Source organism: Lissotriton vulgaris, chromosome 2_1 (genome assembly GCF_964263255.1).
Source record: "Lissotriton vulgaris chromosome 2_1, aLisVul1.2, whole genome shotgun sequence".
NCBI classification, from domain to species: domain Eukaryota; kingdom Metazoa; phylum Chordata; class Amphibia; order Caudata; family Salamandridae; genus Lissotriton; species Lissotriton vulgaris.
This window is the reverse complement of record NC_141687.1, coordinates 578,692,145-578,714,156: the sequence shown is the minus strand read 5'-3', so window position 1 is coordinate 578,714,156 and position 22,012 is coordinate 578,692,145. Positions and strand designations below refer to the sequence as shown.

The following is a 22,012-nucleotide window of genomic DNA, read 5'->3' as shown; positions in this document are numbered from 1 at the left end:
GGATTAGAGCGCTGAAACACATGAGTGTGGCCTCCACCCCAGTGACACAGTAAAAAGGTCTGGTCATGACTATGAATTCACAAAACATGGTGTGCTGCACCATCGATTTTCATAATAATAAAAATAATAACATAAAATACATACTAAAGATTTAGCAGGATGGTAGTCCTCTGTCAGGAAAATGAAAGCATGATTGCCATGAACCTCCAGGCTACAGAACAGGTCTAGAACCTCAGTCACGTCAAGGATAGTATAGGCCTCTATGTATTATATTAGCATGAGTCTAGGGCCAAATAAATCTCTGGGATACCAGATACTCACAGTCCTGTATTCATGATAGGGAAACATGACTATATCTTGCAGGGGACATTCCTGTCCCAACAGCATGTTCAGTCAATATTATGTCTTCCTAAATTCATATGGCTTCTCTGATGGTCTTTTCAGCCTTTGAGACTCCTTGGGTAATACTAGTGGCATCGGACAAGATGCAAATGACAACCCCATATTTTAGTTTACAGTGAAAGAGCTGTGAAGAAAGACCAGCCTCAGTCTCACACAGAATTGTAAATCTCTCTAATGGTCACCCCATGTCACCAACCATAGGGGAGGATCGATGAATGACTGCCTCAGATAACGTGGCCTGCCGATGCCTCCTTCAGAGGATGGGGCGCATACAGAGAAGCAATGATGGTGCAAGGGAAATTGATCCTGGGAGAGATGTGACTAAAAAAGAATTGTGTTAATAAATAATTGTGTTATAATTGGGAAAAGTGATGACGGCAATCAAATCCTTAAAGGTGCCAGCCGCAGGCACATCGTCCTGCATTTGAACTCCCGAGCTAACCTCAATGTACTTCAAATGTAACTGAACCCATTTCAGAATGAACTGCTGTTCCAGAAAACCCAGACACCGCAGCACTGGGCCCGTTGCACAAGGAAAAAACAATCCTCAAAGCTAATCAATATGCAGACAAATAAACATATTTAGTGGCAAGACCTAAACGTCAATATCTGTAAAGAGCACAAGTGGAAAATAAATTAGAACAATGTGTTTAAGGCACTTGTGGAAGATGGGGTTACACCACCATAAACCTATTTTCGGAAAGAGAAACAGGAAATGCCCTGACTTTATGCCTTCACGCCCGCAAAGGGGATTTTAGGGAGACTTCCCTTCGAAATTTGTACACAGGTGGGTTTCAATGCTCGTCGTCATGCTCACGCTGCCAGTGATAGATACCCTGTTAGGCCAACGTACGTGGCTCGTAATTCCCGATTGCAAGTTATGACACCGCGACAAACAGGACTAGCTTATCTGTCGAATAGGCTGCCTTTAGCAATCTTGTGGCTCAAATAAGTACTCCAGGTCGTGTATTACAGTTCAGCCCACGAAGTATAAAGTAACACATTTTGTAGTGGGCACAAAGGGCAATAAGCATTCTGGCATAGGTGTTGGAGCCAATCTTTGAGCCCAAGCACACAGGTGACATCGAATACCTGTCATGGAAGGCGCCATCCATTGTGGCAATTACTGTGGCCTACAGCGTGTGAACTACCGCGTATGATGCTCCATGGGAACAAATAAGAACTTTGTTCTCATGCATCATGCATTGTAGTTCACACACTACTGCACTCAGTTCCTTGTGAAGGTCATCTCATAACCTCAAGTAAATGTAAGTAAACATTTGCTCTACTAGTTGTATTTTTTCTGTTTATTTAGTGGTCGCACCTCCCAGCATTGTATCAGAGCGCCACCCAGAGACATTTTGTCCCATTTACTGTATGCATGTTTCTTGCTTTAGGTACTTGTCGTTTAGGAAAATGCTTTTCTCCAAAACTACCAACACCAGACAGGAAAAAAAGAGCTTCGGTTCCTGCAGTGACTGTGGGTGGACCTGTGCCCATAGTCCTTGGGATGAATTATCTCCAGAACGCGGCATTTTAAAGTGTGTCTGAGAGCTCTGTGTGCAGATATGACTGTGCGCTTTGGGGACGTGTGTGTCTAGCAATTTTAGGCAAAAGTGTGACTGTGTTCTCTGCACTGGAGACCATTTGTAGGATTTAGGCGAGATCTTCTCTATTAAGCCTTGTGGAATGTGTGAATGGGATCTCTGAATAAGATGCATCTGGGAGCTCTGGGCAGAAGTGTGTTTATTTTTTGTCACTAGAAGTCCCTTTGGGGGCTATGGCTGGAAGCGTGCCCTGTGAGGGATATGAGAGGAGGAGGGTCTATAAAATGTGGGTGAAGGTGTGTGTCTGAGAGCTATGATTGGGAGAGTATTTGGAAGCTCTGGGTAGAAGTGTGTTGGAGAGGTCTGTATGGAAATGCGTTTATGAGCTGCAAGTAAAAATGTGTCTGGAGTTCAAATTAACTGTGGACGTGTATCTACATCTTTGTAGCACGGTGCTCCTGAGATTTCTGAGTAAACAAGGGTTCAAGTAGGTCTATATAATTGTGGTAGACGTGACTTGCTGGGTCTGGTGGCTTAGTGGACTAATGCATCCACCCTAGGAGCCTGTGTTTGACCTCATGGTCACAGGTTCAGATCACTGCGGGTACACTCAGCCTTTCATCCTTCTCAGGTCGATAAAATGATTACCATGGAGTTGGGAAACAATAAACATCAGTGCTAAGATACCTTTCTGGGTGAAGGTGCGCTTTACAAATACACGTGTTGTGTTATGACTCTAGGTCCACAGGCTGATAGCCTTTCTATACTCTCTCTCGGATTCAGTTGAGGAGCCCTGGATTAAATTGCAACTAACCCTCTGTCCACAGATGTGGTTTCAGAAGGTCAGAGTGGGAGGGACTGCAGGTGTTCTATGTGGAGTTGGGTATGTGAGTCTGTAGATTTTTGCCCAGTGATCTCTTGGAAATGTCTATGGTGGAGGGTTGCATGGAAATGCCTTCATTCATTTTGTCTTAATATTTTCTTTCCAGGGCTCAGCAAGCCATCCATTCCTCCGCCAGTCATCAGAAACCGCATGAAACCTAAATCTAGGCCCATGGAGAAGCAGCCCCAGCCAAATTCTTTAAAGAACCTTAATGGTGGGCTGGTCTTTGGAGGCCTCCGTGCCAGTCCCCAGCCTCCATACACCAACATGCAAGGAAAGACAAAGCACACCCCTAATTTCTCGCACTCCCCAAACAGCCTCCCAGGACTAGAGCCACGAGCACGGCGCAGTATTGACCAGTCCACCCCAGAACAGCCACAGACCACAATCACAGACCATAATGGTGAGTAACATCCCAACATCAAAGGAATTGAAATTTAGAATTTAAGTATTCTAATAGCAAATCTAGGCCATGCCTGACATTTGGGTTTCACTTGCTAGTGAATACCAGTGTGTACAGCACGTAAATAGTTATAAATTAGGTAAATTTTTTGGTCCGGGTCTGACAAACCTAGAGATGCTAACTGGGAGGTAGCTGTGCATGGGCTTCTATGCAGAGGGTTAAGATGCAGCAAATTCTGTGTGTTTCCATTCCTGTCACTGTGTTCAAAGTTAGAATTGTGTGACACTGGTAGAGTTGTATTCTAGGCAATGAAATAGAAATGATGCTTCGAAGCAGAATGGAGAAGAAATAGCAGAAGCAGATGTATGCGGCAATCAGGAGAGAGATATTCCTTCACAACCGTGGCAACTGTTACATTCCTAGGTGCTTTGATAACACTATTGGCTTTACTGGTGTTTATTAGCTATGCTGCACAGCATCCCTGATGATGTACCACATGCATCATTTTTTAGGTTTGTTCACCCGGCGAATAAACGCACCTGTAAAATGACCCTCCTGCGTTATTTTTGGATCGGTAACTAAAAAGAAAATAACATGTGAAGGTGTGTTTTTGTTAAACAGTGGGATGTGGAAGCAGTGGAGGGAAGCAATACATTCGAGAGAGCGCAAGCAACAAGGGAGCGGGCCAAAGCATCATAGGGGTGCACTTCAGATTTAAAGTAAAACAGTACCGGTGGAGGATAACTGTAAGGTTAGACCAATGCTGCACCAGGTGACGGTTGGCCAGGGGCAAGAAAGAAGAAAGCAAAACTGAGCGTTGTGGAAAGGGGAGAAATGAGAAACACATGCACTATTTTAGAGTGCTTAACTAAAAAGAAAATCAGCAGTAGAAGGACACAGTAATGCATCCATGCTCCTTGGGATGGCCAAAATCACTAGGAGGAACTAAAGCCCACATAAGCCATCGAATAAGAAGCAAGCAAGTGAGAGTGACAATGAGGCCAACCAATGGTAAGCAATGGGTGGGCTGTAAATCTACTATAAGTTAATAATATGTCTCACGTAGGACAGAGCAAGATCTACCTTCGGCAAAACCGAATAGTGGTTGATTCTTCTGAAGATTTCTCAGTCTTTGGTTTAGTTCTTTGAGTTCTGTTCTTTCGGTTATGTTCCTTTTTTCTGATATCCTCATAGTTGTGGATCATTGTTTTACAGAGACAGATTCTTCTCTCAGTTCCATCCGTGTCTTGGAGAAAAACATTCCCATCACAGACAAATACTGTGCCAGCACTGACAGATGCAGGTGAGTTTTGCACACTGAGGGATATTGCTAGGACCATGGATTGTTTGCTTGCTTTTCACTAGATTACTGTGAGTCTCAGTGGTTCTTTTCTTGATTTGAGTTCTGTTGATGAAGCCAGTGGTTGCTGTTTAACTATTCGTTTGATTTTTGAGCTCAGAATCTATTTCCTCACTGAGAGTTTGCTTAGTTCAAGTTTACTCATCTTTCTTTTAGTTTGATGGATTGGAACATGTAGTGGATACTTGTTGTAGGTTTATTAAGCACATCTATTGTCTTTCTACACTGAGTTTTATGGATAGGAACTGCTGTACTGGGAACGGTTGCACTCATTACTTGTTTGGGTTTCATTTATGAACAAATGACAAATTTGGTGTTTGCACTTACATGTTCTCTAAATGCAGGTTTGACTGTTGAGGTCAGGTGTTGATTTTCCTTTTATTGAGTTTCGCTTTTGGGGCTCGTAGCTTGCACTGAATGTGGAAATTGGGCTCAAAGATTGTTTAATCATAGTAGATTTGATGGGTAATTTCCTGGTGTATTGCTTTCTGGTGATTATAATTTTTTGTCTCGTAGTGATTTCCCTGCAGTAATACTCATTGGTCAGTGCATTCGTTGTTTCTTTGCTGGTAAATCAACGTTTACAGTTAATAATTGTATTCTTGATCAGGTTTGATTATCAGATTCAGCATCTGTTTACTTGTCATATGTTTTTTTGGGGGGGCTCATGAGTTGCATTCTGACATTAAGTTTGGATTTCAGTTTCTTCATATTGAGTTTTATTGCTGCACTCTTAAGCTGTCTATTTGCAGCTTCTCTTTAGAATTGTACATGTTCCCCATGATAGTAGACTATCCGGATTACAGGTGATTCTTTGGTGGTTTTTGGTAGCTTTTTCTCAGTAGTGACCAAATACTTGAAATATGTTGCGCCTTTTGTTCCATTAATTATTTACTCTCAAGAACACGTCAGTGTTACAGGTGTTACTTTGTTGATTTGGATGATTTGGTTCTCAGTTTCTGCTTTTGCCATGCATGTGCTGTGGGACTACGCACTAAATCTGACTGTTATGTTCTGATTTGGCGTATTCTCAGCATTGATCACCCAGTAATCATGCTTGTTATCTCCTCATTCTCTACAGGTCTCGAAATGTCACCTACAGGATCCCCATTAGCAAGTTTACCCCACTGAATACAACACTGACACTGGAGCTAAAGTAAGTGTGAAGTCAGGGCCTTAAGCAGACCACAGAGGAAGGCTACAATTACATAGACAATTCTTCAAGGAAACCATTCTTCGCTGTCCAAAGCACAGGCGGAAACTATTCAGTTGTTTTACACTTCACATGGGTTCTTAAACCACACATCACTGGTCATAGATGTGCATAACTACAGCCATTCTGTACTTCACCCCAAACTAGGGTGTCATATGGCCTGGAACCGCATTTACTGGTGCTTTTGGTGTGATTTTTTGTAAATAAAAAATATTGGATGTTTATGTTGTTGTTTCTAAGTTATATTTCTTAATTTTCTAGATGATTTCCAGTTCGTGCTCACAAATACCCGGAAGCTTGTTTCCTTCCCAGTAAAAGAATTGGCTTGGTAGTTTGGTTTGCCCTGTTCCCATGATGCACTGGGCCAGGGACAGACTAATTTGCATATAGCCAGGTTCTGAGCTGGGATGGTGCAGTGAGCTAAAAAACGGTGTTGGATTAAGCCCTGATCTCTTGACTGGGTGAGAGTATTCTGCTTAATTCAGAAACTCTGTCCATCACCACCCCCTGTTGTTTCAGCTGTTCAGTTTAACACATCATGACACACTTCATGAGTGCTACCTCAATACATATTTAGCTTAGTGCTCTTCTTCAATGGGTTTAAATGCCAAATATCCTCTGCGGAATAAAACATACAGTGATACTGAAATCCCCTGCATATACATTATAATTAGTCGCACTACCATGAGTGAACAGCAGATGATTTCTTGCCCATGTTCATACCACAATGGAGCTAATGAAAAGTTGAATATTAAAAAAAAACTGTAAAAAATGTGGTATAAGCCTGAAAAAGCGGCATACCTTTAATACTCACCTATCTGTAATTACAACCATCCCTACATGTAATATCATTGTGTACTTTAGTCCGTGAAATGTGCTTGCTTGTTCAGTCTTTTCAGGTCTGCCGCTTGTTTTCGCAAACAGAACTATTTGTTGAACAAGCACACTTTGGTTCCAACATATAGATTGACATATATCTAATTTTGCCTTGCTTGAACCTTTGAATCCTTTATCTTATACAGATGGAAAGGCATTCTCTGATGCACTTAATATTGTTCCTGTGTTTGTGTATATGTCTACATAAAATCCATCGTATAAACACACTTAGTAGATTATTTGGATTTCATTCATGGTATTGAGTAGACCTATGATTTACACGGAGAAGCTATCAGTACCATATTGTATCCACACAAATCCTTTTGGATTCACATCCCCCGAAGAAGAAGAGCTATAAGCTCAAAATGCATGAGGGTATGTTATGATATGTTAAACACAAGACTGTAATTCAACATTTGTGACCATGAATGGTAAATCATCTAATAAATAGCGAAACATAAATAAGAAAGAAAAACATAATCGTCTAAAGTTTTTTGTTGAAGAGGGATCACCCCAGAGCAGCAGTAAGTGCAATGCCAGTCCATAAAGTACATGATTTGGGATGGATCACAGGTAGGTGGTGGAGGCCTGGGAAACTTTGATCAGACCCAGCTATTTTGCCACTGTCTGTTCTGTCCTGCCTGTGTCACCTTAGGACATAATGTGTGTATGATTCTCTGTTTCTCTCTCCACAGCTCTTCATCGGAGGTGTCTGTTTATCTTTGTAACTTCTACTTCGGGGATCCCTGCATGGAGTCAGCAAGTGCAAGCACCATCATTCACACAGACAACCCGGTAAGGGGCAAGCGGTCTGTAAGAGCATGACACAGTATGGGGCAAGGATGCATAAAAAGTAAGGAGGTGATTGTAAGAACGGGAACTGTTTAGCATGAGAAAGAGAGGTAGGGGGCAAGAGGGGTTTGTGAGAGTAGCACACTGAATGGCAGAGGCGAGTTGCGTGTATAAGATATGTGTTATTCCTTGTCATACATCACTTTCGATTCAGGAGCAGCAATGAACAAGCCGTGCTTGTCAGAAGAGCACTGTCAGTACAGGAATAGCAGTAATGTCTTCTGTGAAGGTAGGACTGTCTATATTTATTTATTTATTGGGACATTTGTAAAGCGCTGCGCTTACGCACACCGGCGTGTCCACGCGCTAAAAGTGGGAATAGGCAGATGACAGGGAACACAGGAAACTACGCGGGCCATTATTTAGTATAGAGATAAGTTTTTAGTTTTGCACGGAATCTAGCCTCCTCTAGTTCCAAACGCAGGTCCGTTGGCAGTTTGTTCCAGTTGGTTGCCGCCAAGTATCTAAAAGACCTGCCTCCCATGCGTGCCTTCTTAATTCTTGGAATCCTCAGTAGGCCGCCCCCTGTAGATCTAAGCGCACGTGTTGGTATGTAAGCTTTGATCAAATTCGTCAGAGGGGCGGGTGCCCTGCCATTCAAGATGCGATGACAGGTGCAGAGGGCTTTATACTCCACTCTTCTCCTCACAGGGAGCCAGTGTAGCTGCTGGAGGGCCGCCTTAGAAGGCGCCCTTTTAGGCAGTCTGAGAATCAGACGCGCTGCCGCATTCTGCAGCACTTGCAGGCGGGCCATGCTTTTTTCTGGAGCCCCCAGGTACAGCAGGTTCCCATAGTCCGACCTAGCTGTCACCAGGGCATGAACCAGGGTTTGACGTGCTTCAAGCGGGAGTAAGTCCAGGACCTTTCTCAGCTTCTTCAGAATCCCGAAACAGACTCCCACCACCCGATTAATCTGGGGGCCAAATGTGAGCCCTACGTCAAACCACACCCCCAAATTGCGCGCCTCTAGGCACGGGGTTGGGGTAGGTCCAAGGCAGGAAGGCCACCATGCCGGCGACCAGGCAGACTGGGCTCTCCCCACCACCAGCACCTCTGTCTTGCTGCCGTTCAGCTTCAAGCAATTGTTGGCCATCCATTCGGCTAGATCTTTCATGCACGAACGGAAGCCATCGGCAGCAAGACAGGGCGCCTATAGAGGGGGTTAGAAACAAAACAGATGAAGGGAGTGTTAGAAGCATGAGAGCCTGGCAGGCAGGAGTACCTGCAAAGGCGAGCAGGGTGAAATAAAGGGCAACTGGGGGAGCTGAGCTACCACTACAGTAGTAGAACTAAAATCAGAAAAAAGGGGTCTGTGATGGTGTCGCTATCTTCAAGGGGGTACACGCACTATCTACATAAAGGAAGAAACAGTAAACAAAATACAAATGGATCTCTGGAAGCAAAACAATCTGTAGAGGCGAGAGAGAGAGCTGAGAAGGCAATACCTACATGTAAGAGAGGGGAATCTGTGGAGCAGCAATGCATCCTCAATGGATTCTGTAGGCCGAAGGTACAAGAAGCCAGGGCCATCTCTGAGAGAAGCACTGTCTGTCTGCCTTAGTAGTTACAATTGAGGGTTGTGCAGTCAAAGTGGGCTGCGAGTATTGCGGTATCTTTAACGGAGGAAAGATGGGAGGAGTTAGTTGCAAATGAAATTTGTGAGGGCAGTATGGCTACATTGGAAAATGAAGAATACAATTAATTAGGAAATACAACAATGAAGAATTCTTAATGATGATTTTTTTGTTTTATATTAATTAAAGAACCCATAATAAACTATTACTAAAGAATGTGATAATGATAATGAAAATGTGTTTCCAATGCTAACACTAATATTTGAATGAATGTTTCCTGTGGATCCTCCTCTATACCTACTCCCATACTTACCACTTCCTACCTAACTACCTAACCATGCCTCTATAACTACCTTTGCATTTTAACCTGCACCTACCAATATACCTATCCCTCCCTCTAAAATAGCCTCTGCACCTATTTCTGCCACAACCTCTACAGTGTCTAGGATTGACTTTCCTTCGGTGTTGTTTATTTTCCCTTCAATATTACCCAGAGACTAAATTCTTTATGTTGATATTTCCTTATTTTTGTCCTCGTTATTATGTTATTTCTTTTTTATGGTTTCTTTATTTTCATACAATGCTCCATTTCATGTGAGTCACTTTCAGTCAGTCCCATTTCTTCATCCAACAGCACTAAGCATGCTGGGACTTGTAGTGTTACTTTTCTGGTTATAGGCATGGATCTATAAGTCTATCGGCTAAAAAAACAGGCCTGTCTGAAAGTCACCCTCATGAAACGTAGCTAGTAAGCATCGGTGGGGAAGTCCATAAAGTATGAGAAATGTAAGGTTCTCAAGAACAGCACCATCTTCCTAGGCTAGTAGGGTGTAAGAAAGTAGTGTCTGTGAGAAGATGGGTGTGGCGTTTCTTCTGTCTGTATGATGTTTGAATGCGGAGCAAGAAATTTAAAATGTGGTGTGTGTTCCGGAGTGGAAGAGTGAAGTTGGATTTTAATGTAGAGTGAATGTTGAAGTTTAAAAGTGTAGACAGACCGGACAAACGTTTATAAAGGAAGCATAGCGAAGGGTTGTCTGTGCATATTGCCCTATCTTGTTGGACTTACTTGTAAATAAGCGCACTCGTGCTGAAACTTAACCTGGACTCCTTTGTCTGTCCAGCAGTGGTCGGTGGGAGGGGTGTTGGCGACAAGGAAGACAAGGTGCACCTGTGTCTATCTGAGTGGCAAATGGCAAAGTTTATTTTATATTAGGATGTGGTATAATGCCTGGATATTATGCCTTCATACCTCCTCCCCTCATATTTTTTATTTCCTTATAGGGCACTACCCATCTCTGGCCTGTGGTTGTGGAATCTTTCAGGGAGTTCACTTATCATTTCCGGGTCACCCTGCCCGTAAGTATCTAAACCGGAGGTTACTTCCAGCTCTCTTATGAGCTGCCCCTTCCTCTGTAGAAGTTTTTGCAATCAAACACAAATAACCTCTTATTGCTGTGTGATCTCATTTTTGCTGCCAAGGCACACTGTGCCCTTACAGGCACACATTTGATTGGTTGTTGCACAGAACTAGTGCTCATGGGTACTGTGTAAGTCTTTAAAGTATAGAAATATTTCTCTTCTAAGCTGCCTGTAATATTTGTGGCTATGTTGCCAATATATTTGGAATCCTGTGCTGTGATCTTTGACCCCAATATTTATCTCAAAAACTATTTTGCTGGAGAGGGTGGCGTAATCTCATTTTATTTTACTTGCTTACATGGTGCAACGAGCGGCTTGTAACGAAAGTATTTCTAGGACTCTGGATTCAGAACTGTGCCTCCAACTGTCTTAATTCTCTTGCCATAATGGACTGTTCTCATCTGTGTAAAGCCTGCCTCTCAATTCGTAATGCAATAAAGGTTCTACAGCAGGACAAGTTATCCAAGCGTTGACGTCTCATCAGCATGATGTTTCAATCTTTGAATATCCTACCTCTGACATAAGCACCTTTTGCTGAGATGCGAGTCATGTACCAAGCTTCTTAAAAGTATGTGATCTAAGCTTCTCCCCTGCTTGTCCTTCTTATTATTGCCAGAATAAAATAGGTTTTCATGGTTATAGGCCTCTAGGCAGAATAATGCGTAACAGTGTCCTCTTTTTCACGTATGCATTTATCAAAAATAGTGAGATTCAATAAGCCAAACAAACAGTTTGTTTCAAAATACACCAAATCCCACACAGCAACTGTTATGCAGGAACTAGTAGCGCAAACAGATTCTATTGCATATTGAAAAAAATGACAAAAGCCATTTGAGTAGGTTGCAAAAACTGTGGAGGAAAAACCCCATACATCAGTGTTTAGTAAAATGCCAACTTGGCCAGCTCTATGCAATATCGAATGTAGAATAATCGAGAGATCTTGCCACGAGCCTCCCCTCCACAGGGATCCCTGAATATAAAGATGCTCTGCTTCTAGCCTTGGATCTACCATAGATTGGCATGCTTGAACTATTTCTCATCATCAAGTTGGATGCAGGGTCACAAGCTTCTCAGATTCTCTGTTACGCGTCAAATTAAAGGGAAATCCTGACAGAGCTAAGCTCTTTTTTGGTCTCAGCCTGCAATGGCTGCACTTGCGCAGTCTCGCTGGCGAGATTTAATGAGATAGAGAGAATATTACTAGCAAGGTTAAGCCCCGCCCCTCTTCTCCATTGGCTGGCCTCCTAAACAGTGGCCAGCCATTGGAGAAGAGGTCCTATTGACGTTCTTCTTTCTCTTTCAGCCCCGTCCTTTTCAGATTGGGTATCCTCGACTTACTGCTGAAGTAAAAGATTTCTTATCTTCTATATGGGTCCAGATGACCCCATAAAGAAGACAAGGAAGCCTTTTATGCCAGCAGGAAGTCCGGGCGCCCAGTCTGAAAGGGACGGGGCTAAAATATTAAAGGCAGCGCTTTCCCTCTAAAAGTCTATAAGTGTGCGCACAAGACACAAGATATAGAAATCGATGATATTCAAATACAACACCCGCTCCTGGCTGCGACTGAGGAAACACGAGGGCCGAGCTGCGCTCCTTTAACCAGGTGCGAGGGTGAGGGCACAGGTTGAGCTCCGCTACCACGCCTAGACACACCTCACAGCGGGGCTCGGCGACCTTTAAGTGGCTCACACGCGTCCATGCCACCTATCTTCTGTGGCCTCCTCTCCACACGGCCGCACTTCCTCTTCTGATCGCTGAGACAGAGCCAGCGCTCGGTTCCGCATTCAGACAGGGGCCGGGGCAGCCAAGCTCCTCAGACAGGATTCTGGACCCGTGCCCTTACGTGCCCTCTCACCTGCCCCGGCCCCTCCCTCTGCTCGCGGGTTATGAACACTGGCGGCAGGGGCCCAATGGCTGTAGGACCTCGAATCAACGCCTGGTCTGTAGACACCTCTTGTGTCCCTCACAGCTGTGCACACCAGCCCTCCGCTCACATGCCGGCTGCACTCCCCGTCCCTGGGGTCTGCCCTCATTTACTGTCCATGCTCCCGGCACACACACACCCACCGTCCGGTCCCTGCATACCGCCCTCCATTCCCTGTCTACGCCCGACGGCTCTTTCACTCTCCACCAACCCTCGCTCACCATCCAGCCCCTGCAGATCTCCCCCTCCTCACTGCCGCCCGCAGCCTTCTCCCTCACCCTGTCCACCCCCACAGTCCTGTCCCTCACCACCTCCCCTCCAGCCCTCTCCCTCACCAAGTCCATCTTCCAGAGTCCTCTCGCTCACTCACCCTCCAGCCCTCTCCCTCCCTCCCTGTGCTGTCCCCTCCCTCACTCACCGTCCAGCCCCTGGAGATCTGCCCCTTGCTCACTGCCGTCCCCGTAGCACTCTCCCTCACCCTTTTCCAGCCATCTCCCTCCCCCCACCCTCACCGTCCAGGGACTGCAACGCCCCGTGCAGCCCTCTCCCCCCAACCTCCAGCCCCTCCCCACTCACCCTCCAGGCCCTTCCCTCCCCCACCCTCACTCACCCTCCACCCCTTCCCCCCCTCACCCTCTCACCCCCTCTCACCCTCCAGCCTTTCCCACTCACCGTCCAGGCCCTGCAGCGCACCGTGCAGCCCTCTCCCTCCACCCTCCAGCCCCTTCCCCCCTCACCCTCCAGCCCTTCCCCCCCTCACCCTCCAGCCCTCTCCCCCCACCCTCCAGGCCCCCCTCCTCTCTTACTGTCCAGGCCTTGCAGTGACCCGTGCAGCCCTCCCCTCACCCTTCAGCCCCTTCCCACCACTCACCCTCCAGCCCTCTCCCCCCACCCTCCAGCCCCCCCATCTCTCACTGTCCAGGCCCTGCAGCGCCCCGTGCAGCCCTCTCCCCCACCCTCCAGCCATCTCCCCCATCCTCCAGGCCCCCCTCTCTCACCGTCCAGGCCCTGCAGCACGCTTAGCCTGATCTGCAGCTGCAGGTTGTTGGCCGTGAAGTGGTTGTAAGGCCAGGGGCCTTGCAGTGTTGCTCACTTTGGCCATGTTTTCTTATAATTTACAATTTATCGAGTTCTTCCCTGGTACAAGGCAGCAAAAAAAATTAAAAAGACATATAGCAATTTCATCTTAAGACGCTCTACAGAAGAGGGTCTTTGTGGACAGAAATATACATTTAAAATAAAAACACAACAAAGCCCATTTGTTTGAGACTCAGCAGAGCAGACATTTTGAGAGAACGGAGAATGCCCGTAGTTTTAGTGGCACTGAGGAGTTTATAAATGGCGCCTGAGAGTCAACATCCCACCTCGGGCCTGCTTCCCCCTTCACCTGTTTCTGTGTTTAGCTTTTAGTAATCAGGATATTTTAAACCGAGTGTAATACCCCCCCCCATTTCCTTCATAAACTCTACATTCTGTACCTCCACCACACACGCCCCCTCCCCCACCCCCACCACACACGCTCCTGAAGTGCCTTGGTATTGATTATCCCTTTCAGTGCTAAAGATTGGGTTTCTCCTTTTAGAAAAGGCTAAGTTTGCCCTCTGAGAAAGAAAGGGGCATTGTTGTTCTGCTCAAGTGCCCCCTCCCAGACACGCAGGCCTTGGCTTGGGGTGTTAACTTCAAACACCCCTCGCAAAGCAGAGCACACCAGTTGTTGAAATGACAAACTGGGCCTGCCTGATTGAATGACAGGGGACGAGGGAGTGACAGATTTCCCTTCCAATCAATACCCGAGATCCAGACGTGAATTGTGCTGAAAAGCACATCCACGCCGTTGCGGGCAGAGCGAATATGCAGTGTTTTTAAAGGCCTCTTCCAGCTCCACCCACACAAGACGGGGGCCATGACCTGATCTGTACGAAGCATTGAAAGAGTTAATGGTCCCCAGCAGCACTGATAAGTCTTGATGGTCTCCGAGCTTTAAATGGATTTCTGGCCTGTGAGAGGTGGAGGGTTTCTGCCTCTCTCCACCGCCTTTGAATCCTACACCCCTAGCTGGGAGTTTGGCCTTAATTGCATACATGGCATTACTTCTGGGTGGGTGATATCACCTTTTTACAACCCTCCTTCCTCAGGTAAGGCCTGTAAAAAAACCTTTCATGTTCCCTGAACAAAATCAATAGGCCAGACTGGTCTGTGTGCCATAAAAATTAGAACAAAATGAGCGCCACACCATGGTGCAGTGTACATTAAGTTAAAGCCATTTGCAAAGCCATTTGCTTTGCTATACAATACCATTAGCAAAGCAAATGGCTTTAACTTAATCAAAGGCGAGACCTATTGCATTTTCAGTGTGTGTGTGTGTGTGTGGGTCTGTGTGTGTGTGTGTGGGTCTGTGTGTGTGTGTGTGTCTGTGTGTATGGGTGTATGTGTGTGGGTCTGTGTGTGTGTGTGGGTCTGTGTGTGTGTGTGTGTGTCTGTGTGTGTGTGTGTGTCTGTGTGTGTGGGTCTGTGTGTGTGTGTGGGTCTGTGTGTGTGTGTGTGTGTCTGTGTGTGGCTCTGTGTGTGTGTGTCTGTGTGGCTCTGTGTGTGTGTGTGTGTGGGTCTGTGTGTATGGGGGCTCTGTGCGTGTGTGGGTCTGTGTGTTTGCTTGTGGCATTTGCGAGAGATTAAGCTATTGGCATTGTAAATGACAATACCATTTATTTATCTGTTTTCAAAACCAACACATAAATACAAATGTTGACATTTACAATGCCAATAGCTCTAACTTTTGCAAAGGCGAGACCATTGCATTATAAATGCTTGTTTATCAAATATCTTCAATACAATTCTGCATCTGAAACATCTATTCATAGCAAAAGTTGCTGTCACATGCTCTGCATTCTCCTGCCATCTAGTGCTGGGCTGGATATTCACAAGTTGTTTTTCTGCGAAGAAGTCTTTCTAGTCACTAGGTATTTGGTGACTCCCCTTAGGCTAGCATTGCGTGTAGCCACTGATCCCAGATTAGATTGTTTTTTTGTTACGTCCGCTTCGTATTTGCATCACCAGAGCTCCTGGAAAAGGCTATCGACACTTTCGTCTAACCTTTCAGGTTTTCTTTTCGAAACCAATTGCAAATTAAGGCATTTTTCCATAGCTATCTCATCACTGAAATCTCAGCTACAGCAACTACCACAAAAAAACTACGCCGCTGGGCCCTGGGCCCTGGGCCTGACTCAGGGGCAACCGAGCCCCTAGAGTGACAACTTACTGACTTCATGCTGGAGAATGCCGAATTGATGATGGAACAGATGGCGGATCAACATTACCCTTCTGCGGCGAGAAATTACCTGGCCTCAGCATCACCAGGTGTATAATTTAGTCCCCAGATGATGACACCACCATGAACAAGGGCTCCCTGGGGTTTAGGTCCAAGAATACTCTCTGCTATCTTCGAGAAAGATGATGGGCACTTCACAAGATGTACACACGCTCTGTACTTGAGGCCCCAGACATCTTTGGGGAAGAAACTCCTGAGTTTGATATTGAGGAAGCAGGACCTCAAGCATCCTTCCACATTTACCATCGCCAGAGGCTGTCTTCTCTTCTGGGTCCAATGCAGAGGAGGAAGAGCTGCACCTCATCCACGAAGCCGCAGGGCCACACACACGGAAAACACCACAGGAGTGAGTATGAACCACACCCTATGTCATCAAGGGACCTCTACGAGAGGCAGGACACCCCCAATGACTGAGTCGTGCCACCATCTCTTCCAAGCTGAGCCAACCCTCCAGGGCCCCACATGGTTCAGGACTCACTCTTCGCCTCGGTGCCGAGTGGTCGCTCCCCTGTGGTATCGTTGTGGTATCGTTGTGCAGCGCATTTGAAACTGCTTGCAACCTATTACCTTTTGACTGCCGCTTTGCTTATTTGTATTAGCATTGTTAAACCGCCAGCGCAACCTTATTGCCGTTTCTGATATCATTGTGCAGCGCATTTTCACGGAAACTGGTTATAATCTTTTAACTGCTATTTGCCTCTGACTGCCGCTTTGCTTATTAGCATATCACAATTGCTAGCGCTTATTCCTTGCTGTAGTCGCGTTCTCCCCCAGGCGCTCTTGCCGTGCTGACCCCTCCGCCTCCATTTTTGTTGTTATTGTCCTCCTACGTTGCCCGCCCCGCCTCCCAGCTGAGCCGCCCTCCCACAAACTACAAACAGCGCTCCCATACCTGGAAGCGCTGTGACTCACTCTTCGCCTCGGTGCCGAGTGGTCGCTCCCCTGTGGTATCGTTGTGGTATCGTTGTGCAGCGCATTTGAAACTGCTTGCAACCTATTACCTTTTGACTGCCGCTTTGCTTATTTGTATTAGCATTGTTAAACCGCCAGCGCAACCTTATTGCCGTTTCTGATATCATTGTGCAGCGCATTTTCACGGAAACTGGTTATAATCTTTTAACTGCTATTTGCCTCTGACTGCCGCTTTGCTTATTAGCATATCACAATTGCTAGCGCTTATTCCTTGCTGTAGTCGCGTTCTCCCCCAGGCGCTCTTGCCGTGCTGACCCCTCCGCCTCCATTTTTGTTGTTATTGTCCTCCTACGTTGCCCGATCCGCCTCCCAGCTGAGCCGCCCTCGCCCCTCCCCCTCCACTTTCCATATATGACAGTTGCTCCTGCGCGCAGCGTTTACGCGCAGCGACCGCGCCCCATTCGCGCCGAAGGTGCGCCAAAGGTAAGCCCGTCTACGCCCGTCCGCGCCTGGACCGCGCCCAGCGCCAGACCCCCTGGCCCCCGTCCCTCCCAGCCCTCCCGCATTACCTACGATGCCGCCACCCTCCTAGCCCTTAACCCCGGTCGCGCCCCCAACTGCGTCCAAGCAGCTCCTGGACACACCCATGGACCTTTCTCCTGCTACTCCTGCAAATTCAGCGGCAACGACAACATCTCCGCTACGACCACACCACAGATTCCCGACCCCAACCACCTACAATGCATCCTTCTCAACACCCGCTCGGTCCACAGACACGCCATTGACCTATGGAATCTACTAGACACCATCTCTCCAGACATCGCCTTCCTAACGGAAACATGGATGAACGCTTCCTCCACCCCAGACATCACCATTGCCATCCCTGAAGACTATAAGATCACTCGCAAAGACCGCACCGGCCACACAGGAGGAGGAATCGCTATCGTCCATAAGAAATCAATCCGCATATCAACCAGCTCTGACGCCAACCTCGCCAACTCCGAACACCTTCACTTCCAGATCCACATCGACCCCAAGACCACACTTAGAGGCACCCTCCTCTACAGACCACCAGGACCCCGCGCAAAATTCAGAGAAGACATCACGGACTTCATCACTCCACACGCGCTCCCCTCCAAAGACTACATCCTTCTGGGAGACCTCAACTTTCACCTCGAAAAGATAAACGACCGCAACACCACCACCCTCTTGGACAACCTCGCCAACCTCGGACTCAAACAACTGGTCACTTCCCCCACCCACATCGCAGGTCACACACTCGACCCCATCTTCACCTCCAGCAATCATGTCTCCTTCAGCCACACTACGGATCTCCTCTGGACTGACCACAGCTGCGTTCACTTCACCTACAACAAGCCAAAACCCACCAACCACCTCCAACCAACTCTGCAAAGAAACTGGAACAAAATCAGTTTTTTTTCAGTTTTTAACGTCTTTATTTCGATTCTTCATCATAAAAGACACATATATACAAAACACAAAAATACATTATCTACAACTGATACAAAAAAGTCATAACAATAATAATAAAGATATTTAAATACATATAAGGACCAAAACAGAGAAAATGAAGAACAAAGCTAAATCATTAAAAAAGAACAAGTGAAGTTAAGATCGCAATTAAACATACGTATAAAGACGTCCAAAGAACTAGTAAAATCATTTAGACATGTTTAAAAATTTGCAGGTCATCAATACTATCAAATTCATAGACCATAAAACAATCAGAAAACGTGGAATACAGTTTGTTTAGATCTTGATTTATGAGCTAATTGACCTAGATCTTATCAGCCAAGCCCACCCGAGGAATTTCGCCAATCCTATGGTTAGCCATTCGGAAGTATTCATTTTCAAGATGTGCAATGCTTCACTGCTCACTCGGGTATTTAGTCTAATACATACAGGTTTCAACCACTTATTACGAGGTTTACAATAGGCAGTACAGACAAATAAGAAATGGCCTACTGTTTCTTCGCAAACGGCACAACAAGGACAGAGGCTTGACTCAAGCCTCTGCCAGCCGCTGGTAAAGGCCCTCACTGGCAGCGTGCCCACACGGAACTGGTGATATAGTTTCCTATCTAATGTTTTAAGGATAACATCCCAGTATACTTCTTTATTAGGAATTACTTTGTGGAGCAGAAACTGGCCTGTCAGGTTCACTTTCTCAGAAAGTGCAACATGTTCCGTTTTTACCATGGACCAGAAAAGAGTTTTAAATTCATCCTTAGTAGGAAAGGTATGGAAACCCGGTTCTGACCATAGCAAAGGTAGGCCCATTTCAGTGAGAGTGTTCTTAATTTGCTTTAGCCATGGTATACTGCCAGCCCCCTGTTGCAATCTCACATCTTGAAGTTCACGGGCAAACATGGCCAGTTCCGGGGTTGACCATATGCGTCTCCATAGAGCCACCATCCTGTACTGTGCCTGATGTTTAATGGTATGCATGCCCATGTCCATCAAAAGTGGAAGGACTGGTGTTGATGGGGGGAGACTAACTAGGTTGCGGAGAAATTTATTCTGTATCCTATCCAGGACAGCCAGATCCACACAACCCCAAATATCTGCCCCATACAATATCGCTGAGCTGATTTTAGCACTGTAGATTTTAAGCGCAGGCAGCACTCTTTTGGTCAGCGAGCGCCGTTGCTCTTTTACTAGACAACCAGTCAAGCGGGCAAATTTCAAACAAAGTGCCTCTATTTGCTCTTTCCATTTTAACCTGAAATCCAAAGTAACACCGAGATAAGTCATTACATTGACCTGTTCCAATCTGGAGCCATTCATTAAAATATTGCCCCTCAAAGGCTTTTTCTTGGTAAAGACCATAAACTTGGTTTTATTAATGTTAATCTCAAGATCATTCATGTTACAAAAATCCATAAATTTGTTTATTGCAGCCTGTAAACCCTTCTGTGTTTTGGCCAATATGAGAGTATCGTCTGCAAAGATTAAAAGAGGGAATTTTGACCCACCCAGTGAAGGAGCATCAGTGGGGGTATCTGAAAGGAACTTTACCACCTGATTAATAAAGAGCACAAATAGGGTGGGGGCCAGGACACAACCCTGCCTCACACCACGGGTCACGGGGAAGGATTCAGTAACCTGGCCCTGACGACCCCATCTGACTCTTGCAAAGTTACCCTCATGCATCTTAATGGTGAAATCTAAAAGTGCAGAAGGAACCCCCATCCTTTTCAATGCAGCCCACATCTTCCCCCTAGGGACCAGATCAAACGCTGATTTGAGATCCACAAATGCAGCGAAGATCTTCCCGTCTCTCAGTGACACAGTTTTCCAGTAGATCATGACAAATCTTAAGATCTGATCAACTGTACTAATATGTGCCCTAAACCCAGCCTGCATTGGAGACAAAATATCTACTTCTATCATCCACGAATGAATTTTCCCCAACAACATTCTGGCTATTACTTTTTGGAGAGCATCGATGAGGCTGATGGGGCGGTAGTTTCCCGCATCAGATTTGTCCCCTTTCTTATGCACTGGCAAAATTTCGGCCCCTTTCCAGGAATTTGGTATCCTTGTGCCCCTAGCTATGGCGTTTGCTAAAATTAATATATACGGGACCCAGTGTTTTTGATCATATTTAAAGAGGTCCGCGGGGATGCAATCCATACCGGGGGCTTTGCCATTCTGGACTAGTTTGAGAGCAGAAATAGCTTCAGTTTCGGTAAAAACAACGTGATCAAATGAGGACTGTTCAGACTGCACACTGGCATCTTCCCTAACGGTGGTAAGGGAGATCCGTTCCGTGTGGCTGAACTGCGACTCATAATGTTTGACCCATTGTTCTGCTGGAACATGGTTTACCGGAATATGTAATTCCCCCGAAATTCCCCATTTCACAACCTCCCAAAATCTTTGTTGGTTAGATGAGGTACTTGCCTCGTATAAATCTAACCAACGCTGGTCATCCCATTTGCTTTTTGCCTCTTTTAATGCCTTCTTGTAGTTCACCCTAGCTATCCTTATATCCTCGCATGATTTGGATTTGATGGCACTTAACAGAGAGCTGTGGGCAATACCACAGGTCTTGTCGTACCATTTCAACCTAGGATGTGCTTGGGCTTTTTTACTTCCTCCCTTGACAGTTTTAATAAAAAAAGACTTAATATTATTAAAAAGAGTCTCATGAATTGTCCCAATTTGGTCCAGTGGAGTACCAGCCTCAAGAATGTGTGCCATCTGTTTTGTGGCCGCTGAGACCTCCATGGCAATTTTGCTAATAGTGGCAGTGTTCTCTTGGAGGCCAGCCCATTTTACCCTTCTGCAGTCATTTGTAAGGCCAGCATCTGCAGTTTCAATGTTTGTAACAGGGTTCATACAGAGGCCCTCAGATACTGATAATGTTATCACCAGGGGATTATGATCACTCTCAGATCTATTAACAACTTCCATGTCCACCAACATTTTCCAGAAGTCTATCTTAAGTAGAAAATAATCAATGCGACTTGAGTTTATGGAGTTATCAAATGTAACTTTTCCCATTGGGTCTGATTTAGTCCTGCCGTTTACAGCACGTAGGTCCCATTCAAGACAGAGACCCAACCATTGCATAACTGCCTCCGTAACTTTTTTGATAGGGGCAACAGACAAAGGGGGAATATTCCAGATCTGATCAATTTCCCCATATCCCCCACCATCAAGGTTGGGAAATGGTTCAAAGCAACAGTTGAAATCACCTGCCACCATAACACAGCTATCTCTGCTAATATCGTTCAGTAGGGAGTCGAGTTCAGCTACCACTCCCGCAGGCTTCCCACCTGGCTTACCTCTGGCATATATATTAAACAGAAAAGAGGTCTGATTATTGTTATCTGTTAATTTCAATGCTAGGATATCATTACTCAGAGTAGGGAGTTCAGTGATGGTAATGGCTAATGATTGTCTAATCCAAATGACTAAACCCCCTGACGGGCGGCCCTTCGGTCCTTTAGTGGCTGGTTTATAGTAGTTAAGATAGCCAACCCGATAGATAGCTTCTGTTGACCAACTTTCCTGCAGGATGATTACATCATGTGTATCCACATAGGAACCCCAAGCGGCCTCTGACATTTTCCCCTTCAATCCCGCTATATTCCAAGACAAGACTACAAGTGTGTATGATGTTTTCTCTGCCATAAAGGCAGATGGGTTGGCGAACGCCTTAGTGTTTTTCTGCCTGGGGTTACCTGGCATGAAAGTTTCCCTTTTTTCCACCCTCTTAGGTTTTGTACTAGGTATGGAAACTATCTCTGCCCCTAAATTACACATATTTTTTGGAGAGCAAGTTAGCACAGC

At 45.8% G+C, this 22,012-nt stretch overlaps 1 protein-coding gene across 4 annotated transcripts in view; it reads left to right on the top strand.

Annotated features, from left to right (window-relative positions):
- The window catches only part of MYRF (myelin regulatory factor), a 464,514-nt gene that overhangs the window by 422,659 nt on the left and 19,843 nt on the right, over nucleotides 1-22,012 (top strand). For all 4 annotated transcript variants that reach the window (XM_086955588.1, XM_086955587.1, XM_086955590.1 and 1 more), the window contains 5 exons: nucleotides 2,939-3,235; nucleotides 4,451-4,538; nucleotides 5,677-5,751; nucleotides 7,380-7,479; nucleotides 10,392-10,466. In XM_086955588.1, coding sequence (XP_086811714.1) covers nucleotides 2,939-3,235; nucleotides 4,451-4,538; nucleotides 5,677-5,751; nucleotides 7,380-7,479; nucleotides 10,392-10,466 — 635 coding nt within the window. The remainder of the gene's footprint in view (nucleotides 1-2,938; nucleotides 3,236-4,450; nucleotides 4,539-5,676; nucleotides 5,752-7,379; nucleotides 7,480-10,391; nucleotides 10,467-22,012) is intronic.